This window comes from Charadrius vociferus, unplaced genomic scaffold, assembly GCF_000708025.1.
Source record: "Charadrius vociferus isolate BGI_N301 unplaced genomic scaffold, ASM70802v2 scaffold650, whole genome shotgun sequence".
NCBI classification, from domain to species: domain Eukaryota; kingdom Metazoa; phylum Chordata; class Aves; order Charadriiformes; family Charadriidae; genus Charadrius; species Charadrius vociferus.
The window spans coordinates 2,310,883-2,333,234 of record NW_009646736.1 but is presented as its reverse complement, the minus strand read 5'-3'; the positions used below and the strand labels follow the sequence as shown (position 1 = coordinate 2,333,234).

At 43.3% G+C, this 22,352-nt stretch overlaps 1 protein-coding gene across 1 annotated transcript in view; it reads left to right on the top strand.

Annotated features, from left to right (window-relative positions):
• The window catches only part of EPHA4 (EPH receptor A4), a 198,296-nt gene that overhangs the window by 132,872 nt on the left and 43,072 nt on the right, over positions 1–22,352 (top strand). The window contains exons 5-6 of the mRNA XM_009890188.1: positions 3,217–3,372; positions 18,780–19,118. Coding sequence (XP_009888490.1) covers positions 3,217–3,372; positions 18,780–19,118 — 495 coding nt within the window. The remainder of the gene's footprint in view (positions 1–3,216; positions 3,373–18,779; positions 19,119–22,352) is intronic.

Sequence of the window (22,352 nt, the reverse complement as noted above, 5' to 3'; positions counted from 1 at the left end):
CTCGAAATTTAAGAAAAAAAGGCATATAAGAATGACCAGCAATGTTTGACAAATCCTGGCTCACTTTAAGAGAAATATAAATCAAATGGATTTTAGCATTAGAACTCAAAGGTATCAGCATAATTATTTCAAGCTGATGTCCATTTAAAATCAATGAGATTTGTTCTGAGGAAAAACTGTGAGCTTTTTCATGCTGAAAATATTGTTGTTTGAGAATTTTCCTTGGATCTAGTGCAGAAGATTGTAACCTTGTTATGCTTGTGGGTGATCTGAATGGGAGAAAAGATTTTTCTCCCCCTTTTTTTTTTTAAAAAAAAAAAAAAAAGAATAACAGAAAGAACTAATTAAGGCAACGCTAAGGAATTGAATTCAAAGTTTGCATTGCACATGTGAACTAATCTTTTTACAATGGTATCTTTCGAAAGCTGTGTAAGAACCCCATTCATGCCGGGTCTCACCCAGCAAATCCTTCCTAGAAAAGCAGCCACACGAAGATTTGTCATGAGCAAGCAATAAAGACTTCCAGGAAACAGGTTCTGTACAGGCTTCTTGTTTGCCTACTAAGTCATTAACCTTCAAAAAAATCCCATCTGTAGCCTTAACAGGCTCTGGTTGTAATAGGTGTGTCAGCAGAACTTCATGCTAAGAACAGCTTTTACAGGATTAGATTCGAGTTTTTAAGTGACAGTACCATGGAGCTCTTAGGGGCAAAGAACCGCTGGTTTAATGCAGCACATTCTCTCGTGTCCTTTTATGCCATGTGCTGAAATGTGGTGAATCTCTGAGCATGTTAAAATGAAGAAAACTAAGTGTTCAGGAGTAGGTGATTTTTGAAGCAAAATGGCTGTGTGTGCTTTAGAAGCAGCCACTGCGTTTGGAGAGCTTTCTTCAGGTCTTGAAATATTAATGATCTTGGCTTTATGTAGTAGAAAACAAAATACAGTGCATGAAACGAGGGGGAAAAAAATAATCTTTGAATTAGACTGTTGACCTTGCAGTACCCACTGAATCCATCTATTCCCTTTTAAATCACTGAGTCTGAAAAGGCAGTGAGGAGGAGGAATGGTCGCAAAAATCTTTCCCTGTGACGTTTTCCTACCTTTCCAACAGCATGTTATAGCCTGAGCAGCATCTTCAGCCTTGTACGAGATTCTTTATCCTTGAGGTATTTTAATACTAGGAAGATGCTAAAGACAGCTCCTCCTTTAGCAGTTTCTGTGAACTATGACGTTCATATTAACAGTAATGTTAGAGTTTACATGTTTTATTTTAAAAACCTTGAATAATAGAAAGAATTCTGTGGATAAGAGCGGTCAGCCTGGTCTCCTCTTGTATTCTGTTTTTCCGTGCCTTATCTTTATATATGGCAGGAAGATTCTGCCTGTCGGTGTCTGTCCTGGTCATATACAGGCTTAGGTGTATTTCTGATCTGAGCTGTGGCAGTGAAAACGGGGAATAATATGGCAGATCAGCATCTGCCACTTGACTGCTGCTGTTGTTAAGCCAGGCACAGGAGGACGTGTAGTGATAGTACAACTCACTCTCCAGATATTGCAAATCATATAAAAAAAATGAAAAGTAATTTTCTGTGGTTTTTTGTTGTGGTTTTTTTGTGTGTGTTGGTTTGGGGTTTTTTCTTTTTTTTTCTGGGCAATTCACATCACAAGGAGAACAAGCTGTTTTACACGAGTTGCCTTTGTGTACTGCGCCTGCCTGGCTGATAGACCGTACCCAGTGGGTTTGTATTTGTGTTCAGGGACTAATTGTCTCTGATGTGGGGAGGCTGGGTTCGACCCCCATGATTCTTCCTGCCAAAGCTGTGGTTTCTGATTTTAATGGAAACCCCAAGGCCATCTGAGGCATGGCCAAAAAGCACCTTGCAAGTTGAACCTTATCTAATAACATGATGCATGTAAAGTCTGGAAGCATAAATCTCAGTCACTTGAGCAATGTGTTTTTGTAAGATCCTCTGGTCCAGTGACAGCCACAGCGAGCGAAAGCGGACTGATCTCCTGGCGCTCTTACAGATGGCGCACCGCACATCGTAAAGTTAGGACTCATTAAGGAAATTCCATAAATGGCTTTGGTTAATAAGAGTGAAGTAACTTGCTGTTTTATAAATGTGTTACTGAAATCCCTCTTCGTTTTCCATTGGAGGGCTTCATAAGAGAAGGAGGGAAAGAACGAGGGGGACTAAGGGGAGGGTAAACCAGAAAGAGTGAGCCCCGGCTCTGCAGGGGCCTGTGCCCTGCGTACAGGAGCCTGTGCATAGCAGGGGAACCCTAAAGGTAGCGTAGGTGATAAATGACGAGATGTGGGAGTGAGTCACACAGTTAATACTGGGAACAACCTTTCCTTTTTACACATTTGCATGCCTGGGTATTTTCTCTGTTCTCCGTAGCGCTGAAATCCAGTGGTGATGGTGGGTTTTTATCTCTAGCCAGGGGAGACATTTCTAGGATGACATACCTGTTAGCCACCATTAAAATGTGTTATTAATGATGCTAATGAGTTTTTTCCAAGTGATATAAAAGTAGCCATTCGTGTAAGCATTGCATTTATGAAGATGATGTCACCAAAAGCTTGCCAACTGCACGTGGGACCTGGTGGCAGTGGTGCAGTTACTGCTATGTCCTGGCTTCGAGGAGGGGAGAGCATTGCTGATTTCCTCCCTTGGGGAGAAGGAGCCAAATGAGTTCTGCTTTGCCAGGAGGGAGACGTGCCATTTCCGGGCATGTCAGGCTGAGGGCCTCGCTGCCAATCCCAGTGGGTTCCTGTCCCACTCCCTCTTAAAAATTGGCAGTGTCTGACTGTCAGCTGCCATTCCTTAAGTGGTCATAGAATAAACCAATCGCACCCCTCTTGTCATGCTCTGTGCGTGTGAATGCAGGTGGACATGGGGTAAGCAACACGCAACTCCACAGGAAGCACAAAGAGGCAGCTGATTTTCTGGCAGTGTCAATAGAAGAGGATAATTTTTTTTTATCATCTCCAAGCCAGCTTTTAAAATGGCTCTTGTTGGAATTAGAAATCAGTATCCCCTGACATAGGATTACTCATTAAGAGTGTGATGATTGTTAATTCTTCACCTGGGGCTAAGAGGACATCGTTAGATCTCTTTGAAATGTCTCCCGCCTTGATTTTGAATAAGTAAGCTGGCAATTTATGATCACAGCCTGGGCAAGTAACACTCTCCCTTCCTGTTCTTCCATCTAGCTTGCAAAATCGGATACTACAAGGCTCTCTCGACAGATGTTGCTTGTGCCAAATGCCCGCCTCACAGCTACTCAATCTGGGAAGGCTCTACCTCCTGCACCTGCGATCGGGGCTTTTTCCGAGCTGAAAATGATGCTGCCTCCATGCCCTGCACTCGTAAGTTGGTCTTTATACAGTCTCTTCCCCTTTTATTATCCATTTCTTCTGTCTTTCTTTCACTGTGTATGTAGGAAATATTGCTCAGAGATCAGTGTCTCTAAGAAGTGTCCTGCTTCTGAGAGCAGCATTCAGTAGCTCTTACAGCCCTTTGCAGATGCAGTTTGCGTTTTGGCTTACGCTTCTGGGAGAGAAAGTGTTAGTTCTCAGCCCTTCATTCCTAACAGTGACATGGTTGCACTGACCCTTGAGAGCTTACAGTCTAAGTAAATCAGGAGACTGGGAGGAGACAAAGCTGCAAAAGAGGAGTGACTTGCACAACTCAGTAACAGAGCTGGAAATAAAATACAGGTCCAAGTTCCAGTCTGAGCACCTGTCCAGTAGATCACATCACCTTTCATCTCTTTAAATATCGATATATGTAGAAATTGTGAAAGCATGTCTTATAATTGTATGGCATAGGGTAAATAGGTAGTATTTATAATCTCATTATATATATAATTTTCTTAAAATATAGCTGATGACCCTTAGAAACATAAAAGCGTTCCTCTGAAAGGGGTGGAAATAATAAATCTTAAGCCCTAATGAAACAAACACCCAAAGTATGGTTTATTTTATTCTTGGTAGATAAATACATCATGTGCAGCAAATGGCATTTGCTTTAGTTCCACCAAAATGCTTTCAGCAGGGAGAACCAGAGGTGTAGTGCACTGAGCACACCCACGGGGCTGCTGGAACAACTCCTTGTCCTGTGTGTTGGTTAACGGCTCACACAGCTGAAGACCTGGGATTCCAGACGTGCCCAGGTGTTATATCCTGATCATCTAGTTCTTTGGTTTTCACTTCTCTAGGAGCAGAGCAGTTTGAAACAATAAGTGAAAGGGCTGTATTTTACCAGGGGATATCCATGTGTGGCTTTCCCTGAAAGCCATTGGAAATGCTTCCAGATTTTTGGTGTTCAGCTGTATATTTATGTAGAGAGTGTGTTTGTGTCTATGAGTGAGGGAAGGCTGAGATACTTCTTTTGTAACATTTTAATATATTCCAAATTCATTTTGGAGAGATGACTCACATTTATTTAAATCTTAATTTTTCCCTTACAAGGCAGAAACAAAGTATGTCCATAACTAAGCCAGCACTCATCCCTTCCCCACACCCCCTCGATTCCAGCTCTTCTTCAGTGATCTCCTCCTTTTCAGCTGTGAGTTTTGCTGGGTGGTGGTTAAGCAGGTCTGGGCATAGCCAGGAGCAGCTGCTTTTGCTTAGTGGGAAAGCAGAGAGGTCCGTATATCCCTTGCCAAACATTGACTGGGGATGGAGGTCTAACTGTATTGTGAAACCTTGCTGCAGTGGGTAGGAACATGCTTTTTATAATATAATTTACACTAGGAGATATAAAGCTTGACCATTTTGATAGGAAAAATGTCTTTTTGCAACAATAAAACTATTGTTCAGAAGGTATACTCTAAATAACATTATAGCAGCAAAAGTTTCTCATACAGCCCTGGTCCTAGTGAGTGATATCCTGACCAAATTGAAATCAAATTAGTAATCAGCTGGTTGAATTTAAATAGGCATGTGCAGCGAGTGAAGTATGAGCAGAGAGCAAAATACTTCCAGATGGGGGAATTGTGAGCAAATGATATGTGTGTTTGCTCGTATTGCAAAATGTACCCCTGCAAGCATAGCCATTTTTGTCAAGTCTTGGGCCTGCTTCTGGCACCCTTCCCCATTCCTGTCTTCAGAGGTCAGTCAAAGTTGAAGTCCCTGATCTTGGTCTTTTACCCTGAAAATATGAAGAGGGAAGAAGAGGCAAGGGCTATCGTGCTGGCCTCAGTCTTCATCACTGCAGCAGTCTAGGAGGACTCGGCATGCAGAGGCAAGCCAACACCAAGAGCCCACAGACACCTGGTCTTGGAGAACAGGCCTGTCTCTGGAGGTCCCATTTCATAGCTTTGAATTTTCCTGCAGCTTAAGTGCTTCTTTTTCTGTGATCCAAGATGAAGGAAGACACAGAGGTTATTTCTGAGCTGACCTGCGGGGCAGCTTTGCTCCCCCACTCACTGCTGTGCTCGCTCATATCCCCTCTTTGAGGTCTGCCTCAGCAGTGTTTGAACATAGCTATGATGGTGGTACCTGCACAGGCACAAAATGCAGTCCTGAGTGCATGGTGCACCTCTGCGTTGCGCGGGGAGCGGGGTGCAAGGGGCTCCTGGGGGGGGGCATTCGTTTGCTGTGCTCCCCACACTGAGTCGCCTTCGCCCACGCGCTTGAGGCAAGTGACAGAAAACGTTTAGAGGGCCTCTGCTGAAGGAAGCCCCTCCGGAAGAAGCTCCCCGTTTGTCTGCCTTTCCTGACAAGATGTGGAGACAGAAGGGAGCGTAAACATCAAAGGTTCTTTCAGATGGATTCAGACTCTAATCAGTTCTTACCAGTTGGTTAAACCAGGTGACAAACCCAATTCCCTTGTGCTGACAGCCATAATAATCAGGCACCTTCTTTGTTCATTATGCTCTCTTTAACCCTGGTATTCTCATTCAGCCCTGCATTTAGTAATCACTCAGTGTGACGGCGCACTAATGAAGAAATAAAACACAGTATCTGAGATCCATTCTTCTAGCAAAAAGATAGACTCTGCTCCACTGGCTTGTAAAATCAGGTTTCTGTACACTTGGAGAACTATTAGACCAGGTGAATAAAAGTAACATTGGGTAATTTGGAGAGAACACCTGGAATGGACTATGGATTGATCTTTTCTTTATTATTTCTAAACACTTTTTAAGATTAAGAACTTCAGCCTTCTTAGGATGTGGTTTTTTTAAAGCTTTGACCCTTGGCTATTGATTTCCTTTAGTAATAAACTGGCTGGCCTCGTCACTTATCTCGCCTTCTAGGTTGGGGGAGGAAGACTGTTAGGACTTTCCATTAGCCTGGTTGTGCTAGTGGATGAAAGGGAACTGGAGAATTCCCCTTCCTTTTCCTTTCTTGCAATTCCCATGGTAATTGATAAAAGCAACACCTACCTCCTGGTGCACTGATCAGGAGAGGTACTCCAGAGTCTTCTCATTCCATAACACCAGTCTCTGTCATTTCCATCTGTTGTTGAGTTGTAAAAGCTGTGCCTAACCTTCTGGTAATCCATCCATCCAATCTAAACAAGTAACTCAAACTCTGGTTTTAGTATTCTGCTCTATTTTGGCTTCGCTAGAGAGCAGAATGTGGCAGGACGTGAGCGAAGGAGACGGTGGAGCGGGCTGTGTCAGAAGGTCAGGCATAGACACCCTGACATACACGTGTTTACTGATGCATCTTTTCGCTCAAGCTTGCCTGGTGGGAATAATCATCAACGTGTCTGTCACCACGGAGGAGCAGAGCCGCCCTGGATCCACCACTTTGACGTAACTCAGGAATTTAGACTTTCAACTCTGAAGCACAGTGGGCTTGTCAGCTGTGTGCTTGGGCATGGAGATGGTATGATTGGCCTGTAGTACACTTGAGCACAAGCTCTGGAAAACGGGGATGCCTTTCCCTTTTGAAAGCATCGCAAAAATAATGTTAAGGCAACTATTCAGACCTTCATTATATTTCAGTACTTGCTGAGAGGATGAGTCTTTCATAAGGTTAGCAATCTAATGGAGAATAAATTGCCTTACCAACACACAAATCCATGAGGCTTGAAATCAATCGGTCTCAATCATAGTCCTCGTTCCTGAATTTCCTTCTCCGTAAGGAGAAATTCTGTGAATTGCAGCCTGGCGCAGGCAGGTGCAGTTCCCACCCAAGTTAATGGGCGTTGGTCCTGTGTCCCCACCGTTAATGAGTCGGGTTCTCTGTTTCTTAACAAAGAATGCTCACATTATGAGTGAGACTGGGACGGTTTTGTATTGTTTATATTGTCTGTTTGATTCAGATTATTAATGATTTTTAATTGGGAGCCCTTTACAAAAGAGAGATTACTGGCATAGACTGTCCAGCTTGAAATTTGTCTCAGTAAATGACCCTGAATAATTTAGTCCGTTGTGCCACCCAAACAGTGACTGATTGATTGATATTTTGGCGTGGCCTGAAATATTTCTAAAACGGTTGCATTTAAGACAGTTTATACCGGAGAAGCTTAGAGATAATGAGAGCAAATTTAGTGAGATGCAAGAGAAAAGTGCCTGCTTTAAAAGGTTTAGGCTTCAGTTTAGGTTATCAAGAAATCGAAGAGCCTGACTTCAAACAGCAAACGTCACTTACTTGTCTTTACATTCGCCTCTTCTAATTGAATTTAGTGCACTGCTGTATTTCCTCCAGAAAGTATATTGTTTTTAAATTACCATTTCAGTGCTATTACTCAAGGCTCCTGCTTCTAATGCTTTCTGACAGTTATCAGCATAATGAACCATAATGAAATGATGAGCAATCTACAGTGGAAACTCAATGTGGATTCCACTAGAGCTGTGTGGCTGTGTTGTTAAAATCTGAATGCACATTAAAATAACACTGTCCTTATTTGTTTCCAAGGTCAAGGCTTTAAAAAAGGTCTGAAAGGTCTAAACACTTCAATTTTGTAAGTGTTACAGTCTAATGAACGCCCTTAGCGCAATCTTGCGTTGCATTTAATGTATCTCAGAGATAAATATTTGACCTGCTTTTTCAAAAAAGAGTGAATTTACGTACCTAATAACTGTGCTTGCAAATGAGTAATTACACAGGAGCTGATTATTTGAGCATATGTTTATTATGATTGTTTAGACTTCTAAATAAACAAATGTGCTGTTTTTTCCTTTAACTTAACTTGTGGCTCTTCTAAATTTCCAGACAGACGCCGATTATCGCTGTTCTAGCTTTTAGAAGAGTAAGAAAGTCGGGTACAATGCGCGGTCATGCTGGCTAGTACACTGTAGGTAGCTTTGCCCTGGCTTTGCCATGCTTCCTTCCCAGGGTTTGCACGCTTGTTTTGGCACTACTTCATTCTAACCTCTGGTGTTGGAACCCATTCTCTATAATATGAAGTATATGCCAATACAGCTTCTGATCTTCAGAAGTTAAATTTATGATATAATAATTCTTCCATGTCTTTATGTATGTCTGTACCTTAAGGAAATTATTTTGTTCTTAAAACATCGTATAAGATTGTTCATTATGTAAACAGGGTGTCAAAATGCCTTTTAAGGTGCAGTATGGCAGCTGCCAGAGCAGAGGGAACAGTGAGTAGGCAGTATGGAGAGAATGATTTTTCTTCTCCACATAGGCTGGGAAAATAGACCATCCATCGCTGCATCGCTGCCAGGCCGAGAGAAAGGGATTGTGAGTGATGGTAATCTCAAAGGAGAAAGCTGTCTCCCCTCGTCTGTGGTGATGGGCTGAAGGAATTGAGAAAACGTTGAATAAGAAGGGGAGTGGTTATGGCTTGAAGAGAGGAGACAGGAGTGATTCGACAATGTGTGTTTATAATCAGTAGACTTAAAATCATCACTCCTTTAAACACAGCAACTGTTTATTAGCTGTCTTCTGATTTGCTGGCCAGATCCTTAAATTAACAGAGACATTTACTCAATTAAGTGGGGGCTTTGATTTGGTTAGTCAGGACCCAGTTCTGTAGAGTCGTTGAAGTAAATTAGAGGGCTCACAGAATAAGAAATTCAGCAGTTGGGCCAATGACAGAACAACTTATTTTTCTTGTTAGATTTCTTTCCTCTCAGACTGTCAGATAACTTTCTGGTATCTGCAGTGGAATTCTTCTTTTTATTTCGAAATATTGAGTGAGCACAGGTGGTATTGTCTGCAACACAGTGTATTAGAGTAGATGCGATAACATGTCTTAACATACGTGGCAATGTGAAATGTTCTTATATGGTGGTTTTTGGAAGAGAAACGCAGAGCCTACAGGGGTGGGACCCGTAAGCATCAGTTTTACCTCAGCTCTGCCAGTGGTAACTGGATCTCTTCGCTTAACTCCCATAGCTTGGACAGCAGAGGAAATATCAGTTGGATTGTTCTCTAGGTGAAAGGAACAAAGCCTGTTGTGAAGCTGGTGACCAGGCTTCTTTTGGCAAGTAAATAGGAAATCGTACATGCCAGTAAAATGGGCATTTTATTATTGGCGCTGGTCCAAGATCCCTAGCTTGGCAGAACTCCCACTGAAGTCAAAGGAGTCTTGCCCAAGTAAATAAATTAAGAATTGTTTACCAAATCAGTTGCCTTATTAAAACCCAGTTGTAATGCTAACCGTGCCCAGAAAGGAGAAGGGGGTGGAAATAGAGCAGATGACTGATATTTCAAGTGGCTGCCGCATCTTGCGGACTGTTGACTTTGGTTTCACCAGTTGTAAAAACATGTAATCTATAATGATAAATGGTTAGGAATAGCCAGGCAGACAAGAAGCGAGTGTTGTCCGAACTGTCAGTGCTCGTGTAAATTAGCCCACAGCAACAGGAGACCTGTCCACAACTGCTGAAAGAAGCAATTAGTGGCAGCTACATATACAACTGTCACAGGAAAAGTGTGGGCTTTATTTCTAAGCCTAAACTGACACAGCCCAGGTGTTTACTCTGTGTTATAACTTGTCTTTCAGATGGTTAAAGATCAACAACAAAGGCTTATCTGAAGGGCTTCACAGCTCACATGCTGAAACATTATTGACAGCTCCACAGTTGTACAGGTTTAATGAAGCTTTATGAGATGGAAAGAGGAGGCCAAAGTGCTTTTTCTTGAAGGCTGTGCCTGGCACTGGTTTGCCAGACATTTTAGTGAGGGAACTTAAAGAGTTTAAAGACATTGATTATTTAATAATTACTTTCTTTCCACCCACTCTGAAAGTTGTAAACTCTCTGTTTCACGCACTCAGCCCTGCCTCCAGGGAGATGAATTTTAGGACCATGATCAAGTTAAAGAGTATTGATTAGAATTGTTAGAGGCTATCGGTACAATAATGGCATCGTGAGGCCCTGTTGAGAGAGTAGCAGTGTGGTCACATTGGTGAGGCTGGCAACACGACCAAAAGCCTCCGCAGAGTCCTACTGCCTTTAGTGCCTGAGCTAGCCCCTTCGAACGCCCTTGATGTACTTCCAGTGACATTTTGTTGCTCTCTGTAGATATGCTCCAAAGATCTTTGGAGTTGTTCATTGTATGGATCTTTTCTCTTTCACACCTCTTTATTTGTTCTCTTTATTCTTGCTGAGTTGTACACAAAAGCTGGCTTTCAGGTCTTGTATAGCAGAAGATGTGCTAAACTTTTCACTGCTTCTGATAGTGCATTTCTAGTTAGGTTTTCTTGCTATTAGACAGTTGGATGCTTACTCCCAGGTGCCTGCTGCTCCTGTAACTTATCACAGACTTAACTGCTCCTCTGTAGCATAGCCAAGGCCAAGTTGCCAATTCAAAACAGGCCAGTTCATACTAGGCTCCTTTTAAATGACGGTGAGTCATAGCAACCTTCCCTGTTGTATGAATCTTGTTTATTATGTAGCAAATTAGCTCAAGATTTCTGAATACCCTGAGCTCCCTTTGAAATCGCTGGAGATGAAGAGGGTCAGCATCTCTGGAGCAGGCTCATAAAGAGGATGCTTTTGTCAGTCCCAGTCCAAAGCCCATTGAAGCCTTGCTGGTCTGCCTGATTGACTTTGATTAACAGACACCCGTAGTTGGCACTCTGCTGCATTTAACAGTATGTTTATAGGGTTTTCTCAGTTTGAGGGTGAGGCTAGAAAGCTTTGAACTGCAGCAGGTTATTGTATTATTTTTACTGTTCATTTGAATAATTTTTAATCCTTATCAAGCTAAGGTCTACTTTTTATGCCTCAAAAAAGAGAGGTGATGTTTTCCTCAAGGAAAGTGCGGGAATGGTTAAAGAAGATTAAAGTCTTTTCTACATGCTTGAGGTTTTCTGATGTCTGGTGGGAATTGCCAATGAAGCTTCCTTCTGATTTCACACTGTCAAGCAAACTCAGACCGAATGCAGGGTGACAACCCACTTGAAAATAATTATCCATTGCCCTGGCTGCAGAGACATCCGTTACCTGATAGAGAAATGTGCTTTTACACATGTGCACACACAGACTGAGTAAATTATTTTTTTAATAGTTTTCTCCTTCCAGGGCTCAAAAGCTTCACCCTGCTTGTTACTTAGTCACATACATATCTTTTGAAAGCATCTTTCTTTTAAAGGCTGGTACGTTTTAAATGCAGCGATCTGGTGACTGACAGGATGCTCATAACGAAGGCTTGCCTTCTTGAGGGTATATATTTGAAATATCTCCATTAGCACCTCCATGGAGGCTGTGGGTTTCAGCTTGCATTTTTAATAGATCTCCTCCCACAGATAGATCTTTCAAGGTAATAAATATTAACCGTACCATAGGTTAGTAATAAACAGATGTGGTTACAGTCCAAATACTGATAATATCAGTTTAGTCCTTAACGGGTAATGTTGCTGCCAAAATAACTTACTACCACTGTTAGTGGCTGAGAACTAAGCTGGCACACAAAAGGGAGCTCCTGGTAAGGAGCCTTCTGCCAGGGGACAGGCTGTGACAGGGGAGTGTGGGCAGGCGGCTGTTCGTGGTTAGAGTGCACTTTATTTTGGGTGCCATCAGAGTGGGTTTCTCATAAGCGCTAAATTCACTTTAAGGGCATTAAGTGTCAGAACCCTGCGCTGAGGTGCTTTTTGTTTGTTTTGCTATGGTTTTGGTTTTCAACCTAAGAAAATAGTATATAATGGCTACTTGCATCTGATAAAATTGGCCAAACCAAAGCCCACAACTTTATCTTCAGTGCTTTGTCTATGGGACCTCTGAGACAAGGAAAAAGAATTTTTTAACTCGCCTATAGCTTTGGTGAACAAAAGCTGCTTGCCCAAAATTTGGAGCTGCTAGTTGTCTAAAAGTGGGATTCTGGCATCCTATCAACCTGGGGTGGCAGAGAACCAAGCTGCAAGGTCCTCCTTGTCATTTTATGGGACAACAAAGTCGCTTGGGAGCTGTTTTGCTGGGAATCATTTCTTTCTCTTCACCTTTCACTGTTCTTTAATCCACACCTCCTAACCATACACTGTTGCTGAACTAAATTAACTGGTTTAGTGAAGACAGTATTCTTTATGTCAAACAAGTCTGTCTGGTCCAGTTGTAGAAAACTGTAATTGAATTTACTGTATACACCCACAGAGACTTTTAGAGAAGCACCTTGCTGGGCAGATCGGTAATAAAAAAGGAAGATGTAAAAGCAGGGATATTAAAACCTTTGTCATAACCATTTAAATACAGTTCCCCAGCACAGCGCACTTACAGTTCTACCCTCAGATCCCAGGGTTAGTTTCCAGAGGTATTTTTCAGTTGCATACATCTGTCGGGTTTACAGCTGTAGGGCGAAAGGGTGGGCTGGCTTGGTCGCCCAACAAATCGTGCCCGTCTGCCTGTCTCGCTGGAGTCCCTCCAGCTCCAGGAGCCCAGCTACAGCACGTTCTTTGACGTGGTTTGTGGTATGTGGAGTTTGTTGGGGAAGAAGCTCTCTCCTTTCGACTCTTGGCTTCACGGTGGTGCTGACCTCGCAGTTCTGGTGCGCCCTGGTTAGACCCTGTCCCTGGGCACGCCGAGGGTCCTGGTGCCTGCGCTTTCCCTGTGGCCTGCATGAAGGGCTGGGTGCAACTGATCCCCAAGGCCAGCATGAATATGCTCTCGGTTGCAGCTAATCGTCTTTGTGCTACTTGCCTTTGAAATCGTTCCTTGTGTTCAGGATAGACTTTCTTTTTCCTTGGTGGAACAATTTTGCCAGTTCCACTAGGTTGAACCTCCTGCACTTGCACTGTTATCCTTTGGTGGCAGAAGAAAGGGGCTTTGGGATAACTTCCTCAGCAGGACGGTGCCCAAACAACAGGCCAACAACCCCTTGATGGTTGAGCCAACAACCTCTGATGGTCCCTCTGTGTGTAGGGCAGCTGATTTAAATGCAAAATATTACTCTCCTTGGAAATGAACAGTTTACTGAAATGTCATTATGCTCATTATTAGTCTGCAGCCTGCTTTGCTTCACAGTCATGGCCCCTTGCCATCTGCACCCCACATGTGCTAGTTCAGTCCCGGATAGCAAGTTCATTACTGGGTCTTCCCTGCGGAAGCTGTACGTGAGTCACTTCCTTTGGTGCTCGGACCTGACTTGATCCCTGGTATGAATCATAAAGGCTCCTTAACTCTGCCCACAGAGACCTATAATCCGCAGAGAGCCAGCACACAGGTAGTGTAGCACACGGAGGTGTCTTGTGGTCTGGAAGGTGGGAGGGAGCCGGTCAGGTGTTGATACGTGCCCTTGTCATGGTTTTCATCAGGCCTTTATCAATCCCGCAGTGACACGGGGGAGGCTTCTGACTGGAGAGGGACTGGAGTGTTTTGTGGGAAGGGAGAGAGAAATATTGATGGATGAAAAGTTAGAATGCAGCCTGAGGTTGTATTAAGAGTGCTAAAATACATCAGTCCTTTTAGTACAAGTAATGCTCATGCTATTAACCCCTTAAAAGCTCTAGTTTTCCTGAATATTCATGTGACATGGGATACAACATTGTCCTTAAGACAGACAGATGCGTCTATCTGTGGGTGAGAGACCGATAGATATAAAGGCTATACCTTATTGCAGCAAGAGAAAGCCAAACAATCTGCATTGCCCAATACGTTTAAGTATATCTAATTGGAGGGTTGAGGAAGATAGCAAGATTAGCTTGACAAAGATTATTTGTTGCTAAACAGACTGTTCAGTGTTTCCCTCAACCCTGACACACAATGAACTGCTCCACCCAGGGCCTTTCCATTTGCTTCATGGCTCAGTTGATTTTGATGTGTTTATTGTGAAGCAAGATTTATGGAGCCCCAGGAAGGAATAAAATTAAAAACTTCCGTTCCCTGTGTTCCCACAGAGGAGTCCCCCGTGTCCACGTATGGTGGTGGCAAATGGGCTGGGTGAGGGATCCGGCTTTCAGGTCCCATGGTCAAACTATGTCCTCTGCAATCCCTGATGGAAGAAGTGCGAGCAGCTCTGCAGATCCATCCCTCGGGTTCTGTCGTCTTGGGCAGGGAAAGCGTAACACCGTAAAATGAACTGTAAAATTAGTCATTTTTCAAAATAAAAAAAATCTAGATTTAATTTTTTTTTTTCCAGTAGGAACTGTCACATTTTAAGCCCTTCTGGAAGCTCCGTGCTTCCAGAGTGCTGAATGGCTCATGCAATAGCAGGCTTCCATCAGCAGGAGTTTTAAGAAAAATGCTGTAAATCATGGGGCTGGGGACAAAATCACAGATGTTGGCACCAGTTTCAGATGCACAGCTCCCTGTCTCCCCTCTCATCTGCTCCGTAGCTAGATTTTTCTGCTGGAGGACAGAGGGTTTGTGTGAGGGCGGCGGTCTGGCTGGCAGGACACTGTCGCTGCGGGATCCTGCTAGCTGGGCTCGTCCTGAAACAGCGCTGGCGCTTCCAGCCTGCCACGGCCCTGAAAGGGTTTTCGTCTCATCTATCGGCAGCGGCTCTGCTGTCAGAAACAAAGCAAATCCTGATCACCATTGAAGGAGCAGATACGCCCTGTGTTTCAACATCTGAAACCAGGCCCATCAATCTGAAACTATTCCCCACTCCCAGTGCCAACAGCTCCATTGATGACTGTGCTCCATAAAGAAAAGAAATTGCTTTTCCCCTCACTGTAATGTCAGCCCACCATTTGGAGACTCCCCCGCATCTTCCTTTTCATGCTGGAGGTGGTGCACTCATCTCTGTGACCTGCAAGCATCTGCTTCCCTGGTTTTCCGCTTCATTGCGTCTCTGTTTAGACACTGCAATGCCCTGTCCCACATACTAATTACTGACTTTTTGCTTCTGAGGAGCTTGATTCATTCTGGCACATTTTCCCACGTGAAACTGGACCTAGAGCCTTGGAAAATATCTTAATGGACATCAGAGTAAGTCTGAGTTTAACCCCAAACTGGCTGCTGTATCTGAGCTAAAAGGCACATCTTTCAGACCGTAACTGGCAGGAGGAACCGTCCTCACGTGGAGTACTTTGCTTCACGAATGTCCCCCTGAAACGAGGGCAGCCCTGGCAGAGCCGGGCGTTGCTCAGGGACGGGTGGTGTTTGCACTGGCACCGCCTTATCTCGGCTCTTCTGGCTGTGCTCCGAGTCGATGCGCTCGCGTGTGTGATCGCAGCAAGTGAACGCTCTGTAAGAAAACAATTTCTGCCTTTTGTCACTGTAAAAGCTTTTGCCGTTTCTGTTCAGGGCTTGCTGCTGCCAGGTACTGAACCGCCTCTGGGAGGGCAGACGTCCTCGGTTCCCACCAGCACCAGCAGCTGCTCTGGCGAGGTCAGACCTTCACTGCACAGCGTGGACTTGGGCTGCAGTCTACTGAGGCTGCTGGTGTCCTCCAGAGGCTTCTGTTTGCTCTCCTGCCTCCTTGACATTGCGGAGGGACAAATGTCACCTTGTGCACCTGCCTGCCCTGAAAAGAGAGCCCTGGTGGGAAGCAGTTTGGGGATTTTGGAGTAGATGGGGTTTAGATCAGTTCCTGCTCAGCAGTTCCTGTGCTGCCACTTGAGTTCATGATTTCAGGAGTGTCTTCCACCTCACTGCACTCGGAGTGTGTTTTTGAAAAGGAGACTCGTGTATCTGCAGGCTAAGCAGAGACCGCTTTCTCCTGCCCTGGGGAGCTGGCAAGCCCAGCTTTTGGGGGCAGAAGAGCTGGTTACGGGGCAGAGGCACTGGGCTGAGACTTGAGAGAGTTGTGACTGATACCCAAATGTGCAAGCCATGTCTTGTGTGCCCTTGTCATCTTGCCACATCTCTCTCTACCTCAGTTTCCGCGTGATGAACAGAGATTAAAACCATTTTCTTTCCCTTTTCTTTCTCTTCCAGCCTCCAATAATTTTTGGAGCAGGAAACGTCTCTTACTGTGTTTGGTAATTGATCTTTGAGTAAAAGGGTTTTGTCCTTAGGAGTCCTGAATGCTGCCAGTGGATAAATAAAAGTCATGAATGGCAGCCCGCTGGTGCAGCAGGCGGGAGGGCTCCCCATCGCAGGGGCTGGCCCGGGCTCGCTCTTCTCCTTGCAGTAATTCTACCTGTCAGCCCTGATTAACTCGGAGGCTGTTTCAAAGGTTTGGCAGGAAGGGAGGATTTCCCTCTTTTCAAAATGAATATATTAATTTCGTATTTCTGAATTGGGCACAGTGAAACAATCTTTGCTCAGCTACTCTTGCGGTAGAGGCCTTTCATTTAGGTACTGATACATTTAGGTAAGTAGATACATTTGACCTCTGTGTAATTTAATACTCTTTTCTTAACCTACCTGCCTCTCCTAAAAGTCCTGTCTCCTGTTGAACATGTGTTACATCCTGGCAGCTTGAAGCGCAGACCCAAGGACATGATGCAGCCCTCAAAACCTTGTCCTCCACAATGTGCTCAGGTCTCAGGCTTCCTTTTAGATGCACCTGATGAATCGAGGCAGCCAGAATTGATCTTCACCATAGTCACTTCTTAATGGCTTAACCTCTTTGCTGCTACACTTGAGTTACTTAGTAATTTCAGCAGAATTTCACCGTAATGTATTTGCTTCCCATCTTAACCTGATGGCTGTTTTTGTACCTTTGGCATATGAGAGATTATGATTGATTTATTTATGCACTTAATGAAACTATTGGTGCTGGCTGAATTTTTTTTTCCAGTTTCATAACATTTGACAAATAACAGGAATGGAAAACCTGGAATGAAACTTTCCAGAACTTTCTCTTTCCCTTCCTTTTCTGCCAGGAGATCATGGTTGAAGTTTTTTTTGAATTCCAAGAGTCAAATGTATTTTGATAAAATTTAAGAAGCTTTCACAAGCTTGCCTGTATCTTGAATAAAAATTGAATTTGTGGCTTCCTACAGAATTATTTTTCTGGTAATAATATTTGTATTTATAGCTTAACTATGAGTAATTACTAAGGACTGCTATTTTTACTGTATTCCGGTTTGTATCATTACATTTTGCAAGCTTCATTCTCACTCTCCGTTTCATTTCTGTTCAATGTGGTATTTACCTTATGTCCTGTCCCAAAGTACTGCATGCATAGTCAGAGCACCTTTGTGTTCTACCCAAGAACAGGCTGCCTTTCCGTGATCAGTGAAGCTTTTTGTGACGTATAACACACCCATCTGTTTCATGGGGTTGCTCTGAATCATCTGTGTTAAATTTAAGGGTACAAAAAGTGTGTCTCACCTCAACTGTACTGAAATTAGAGTAAGAGTCACAGGATTAGCTCTTCTGCATTTTCAGTGTGCCTATTGGTTTGGAGCCTGGAGGGATTTAAGCATATAAATAAGATTTCTACCCGTGTGTTGGTTACAGAGCGAGGCAGGGCACTGCTGGAGGCAGTTTGCCCGGTCAGGCAGAACCGACCATTGCAGTCCCAGTGGGTTGCTGAAGGTGCCCGGAGGAGCTGCCTCCTGCGGGCTCTGCTCTGTTCCTGCCACCCCTTCCCTGTCCCCAGCTCTGCCCCTCTCCTGCCCAGGGATGTCCTCCCCAACCTGCCTTTGGCTCTGTCCTCAGATCCCATGGTCCCCATGCTGGAACCAGGTGGGAACAGTTTGGCAGCGTGTTTACGAGTCTTAAAGCCTCCTGTCCCGGTGGTGCAAGAGCTGACCTTGCGTCTCTGATGCAGCCTTATTTCCAAGCTTTCTGTATGCTCTCTTGTTCCTGACCAGTTTTCTTGTGTCAGCTCTTCTTTCAACTGCTCACTGTATTTTTCTCCCCAGTTCTTTCGTGTTCTCCGGCCTTCCCTATTGTAACTTTTGTTCTCCTTCCTTCAAAGCCTTAGTTCTGCGTCCGGCTTTCTATCCCCATCTCCTTCCTGCACCCCAAAGTGTCGTGTCCAGCTCCCTGCTTGATGGGCTTCAGTGTTCACTGAATGCAATCTGACATCAACTTGTCAGGAAAATATTGCACTTCTATTCTTCAGAAAAAAATATCAGGAGATCAACAATTTCAATGAGAGTCTGCCTGTAGGTAATGAAGGACCTTGAAAATCTCAAGTAAAGCGGGATTTTGTGCATTTGATGCTTTGCTCAGGAGGTCATGGAAAAATGAACGTAAAATATGTAAATTTTAGGTTTTCCATCACAAGTACAGGTAGTGAAAGCAAAAAAACCCTACTTTAATTGCAATACTGGGCTTTCAGGCTCATTTAAAGCTGGAAAATATTGTTAACTCTTCGGATGAAGAGGTCAGAGTTTGACTTACTAGTCAATTCTTCACCTTCATTAAGAACAGAGAGAAGTAAAATTCTGTGTGGTCTCTGCTGTCCTTGACTTCACTGGGAATTGCACACGCTTAGTATTACCCAGGACACTAGGTGTGGAGATACCATGTAGGGTTTTTACAGTTACTGAAAACATGTGGACTTTTCCTTTCTAGGCCCTCCGTCTGCTCCCCAGAACCTGATCTCCAATGTCAACGAGACATCGGTGAACTTGGAGTGGAGCCCCCCCCAGAATAAAGGTGGTCGGGAAGACATCTCCTACAACGTGGTATGCAAGAGGTGCGGTGCCGGTGACCTCAGCCGCTGCCGGTCCTGTGGCAGCGGTGTGCACTTCAGCCCCCAGCAGAACGGCTTGAAAACCACCAAAGTCTCCATTACTGACCTCCTGGCACACACTAACTACACCTTTGAAGTCTGGGCGGTGAATGGAGTGTCCAAGCAAAATCCCAGCCAGGACCAAGCCGTGTCAGTCACTGTGACAACTAACCAAGCAGGTAGGAACCTAATCGCGAAATCTCTTCTCTCCTCTGCCTGTTTTTTAGGAAAGCTGTGATTTCCATTACATTTAGCATTAGCAAATGAATGCAAGGAGCCTTAAGATGTGTAACTGGGTCAAACCCTTATTTTCTGGTTATTTATACGGATAGTTTAAATTCTTTACAGCCAGAAAAACAGAGGAGGGTTTGACTCCTGTAGCTGGGAGCGGAGCTGTGCTGCAGCACGATGCGAGGACGCTGGGAGGCATTCTGCAGAAGCAGAACAGCACAGCCGCCCTGGGCGATGCGAGGGGACAGAGCCAGGGCTGCCAGCGGCTCGGCCCTTTGTAGGGGTGACCCAGCACATGGACACGAATATGCCCTTGGTGTTTAGAGAGGGCAAAATATGCACTTGGGAAGCACAGGATTGTGCTTCTGCCTCCTTCCATAAAGGGCTGCATAAGATTCAAAAAGAGGAATGAGTTGGTGCTTGCTGGCCTGCCTGCTCGCTCTCCTCTCCTGTGAAGTCAATTAGATTCTGTCCCATTGTTAAATAAATACCTCCTTAACCTGCTGCTAACAACGTTTCAATTGATCAGAGTTGGCATTACTTTAGAGATCGTGTATGAGCTTTCATCTTCATGCTGGCTGATTTTTTGCATTTCACTCATCTGAGAGAGTGAAATACCATTTCTGTTTATACCTGATTATTTCAGAGACCCTAGGCAGTTCTACTTTTTTCAGTCCTCTGTGCTTGACCTAGTAAAGGCTGCTGCAGCAGATTGTGGTTTAGTTTTGATGATCATTCATATGATTTTTTTCTCTAATCGCATGAAAACATTTCTTGTTTGCAGCTAGCTGGGGTTTCAAGCACAGGGTGCCGGTTGAATTTTTAATTTAATGCACAAAATTATATACATTTGAATATGACACTCTTCTATATGCAAATTAGATATCCTGACTGTCAGACTGGCTACAAGACCGGCAAACCTGTTATCTAATCGCTCACACCACTGATTGCCTTCAAGTCACACAAGATGTTGCGGGCATTCCGCACCTGAGAGCGCAGCTTACAGAGCTATCATTTATCGTTAGCTTACGGTGTATGGGACAATACTAATACTGTATATTTTGATAGTACTGGACTATATAAGTATTTGGAATTCTGTTTCCTAGTAGAGGCACGTGAAAAATAGGTATGCACAGTCTAAATCTCAGATTTTAGCTGTAGTCCAGAACACTTCAATATTAACGGTGAAAGATACGTTGAATTTTGCAGTGACAGTTACAGGCAAAATTGTCAAGTCCACGCTGAAGCTCCTTTGAAAATCTGGTCCGGTGTTTTTTGTTCTTTACACATAGAGTTGACAGCATCCCTTTTAAATTATGATTCAAAAATTCAAACTATCACTTTACCTAGTTGAAAAGAAGACTAATAGAGAACAGGGGCTATTACAGAGTCTTGGGAGAAAGCTGCGGGGAAATGCTGTCATACACTATATGAAAAGAGAAGGCTGAGAACAGCAGCAGGGACAGTGTTTTTGTGCTGTGAATGCCTAGCAAAGAGAGTATTTCTGACTGATTTTGGCATGTGTAAGGATTAGTGGATGCGTATATGCATGAATAAGTGAGTGGGATCCATCTACCGTGTGAAAATTCTACCATCTTATGCTTTAATATGCAAACCGAAATCTGATTGAATATGCAAATAAGAATTGATTTTGTTTATTATCCATGAGTAGCAGTTCTTCACATCAGGAAATTTGTATTTTTGCCAACGTTTCCAATTATGAAACATGCCCAGTCTATCAAATGCTTCAGAGGGCTGGAGAAAACTGTACTGGTACAAATGAAAATTAACTCCAAGGTGCCGGTTTTCTCCCGTTCTTCATACGACTGTATATTCTGCTGCATAGAAGATCTAAATAGAAATGTGTGGCCTAAACCTACAAATCTCAACTGAGATAAATAGTCCTTACATATGCAAATAATCCCATTGATTTCAGTGAAACTGCTCGCTTGAGTAAAGGTTTGTAAAGTTGGACCCTTGGGTTTTACAAGTACTGATCTGTTCAATCATTGTAAATGTGTGTCTGGGGTGCATTAAAATCCTTGTGCCACTCATTTTCTTTCACTATATTTCATTATAAAGAAATCATGTCATGATAGAGCACTGCCACAGGCTTGATTTTGATCTTGCACCTTCCTTACACTAATGTAAAGCTACCTTGGTTTCTTTGCAGCAATTTCTAATTTCAGATTAGAGCCAAGCTCATCCTTTAATACCGCTCTTTCCTTGTTTCGCTCATAAAAATGTAACTGCCCACGCTGAAAATCTGTAAATGGCTTTATTATTCTTGCTATCTATGCTTGTGCTTTCCAACATTCGATAGAAAAAAATAATTTTAACCTGGTTCTTTAGATGTGAGTGGTGCTTTTGGGTCCTATTCTGGGGAATTTGCTGGAATTGTTTACAAGAGGGGCATCTTTGAGTTAAATTCAGTAGGGATAAGTATGCAAGGGACCAGGAAATCCATTCTCCTAACAGCGGTCTCAAGTTGACCTTCCAAATATGCAACCGTATAATCTGAAGAAAATACACAGAATTTTTAGAACACAGTTTTTAATGTCAGAATGAGAAATCTGAATATTTGTATGTTTGCTTGCATTGGTGCCAGCAAGGTATGCATTTGGAGAGGGACAGAAAGCAATGAGAAATCAGTTACTGGTATATTCAGCACGAAATTGAAGCAATGCATTGCAGTGACATAAAAAGTGCAGTTGAAAGGCACAGGTGTGTGTTTGTTTGCTTTTGCCGTTTTACTCCTGGAGATAATGAAATAAGGCAGTTTACTTTCCCCCTTTGTTTAGAAACTCTTCAGTTTCCAATACTGTAGAAAAAAATGTTTAAATGCAGAGAAGCTTTTGCATTCAAAGTAGGATCAAAAAGCATTTGAAAAAGTATTTTTTTCTGCTTCCTTTGAAAAAGATACTGGTTTTTTTATAGCTTTTTTTTTTTTTTTTTTTTTTTTTTTTTTTTTTTTTTTGTAAGAAAGAACCTAAATTTCAGGCTTTGGACCAAGTAAAAATTTCTGTCTCCTAGTGAAGTACTTCAATGTTGTGACATTTTAAGAATTTTCAATGGCGAATTCAGCTCACTATTCTACATGTTTAGTATAATATTTTTTTTGAGTTTTTTGAGATGGGAACTGCCACTCTTTTTCCATATAAGATTAAAAAGAAATTAAAAAA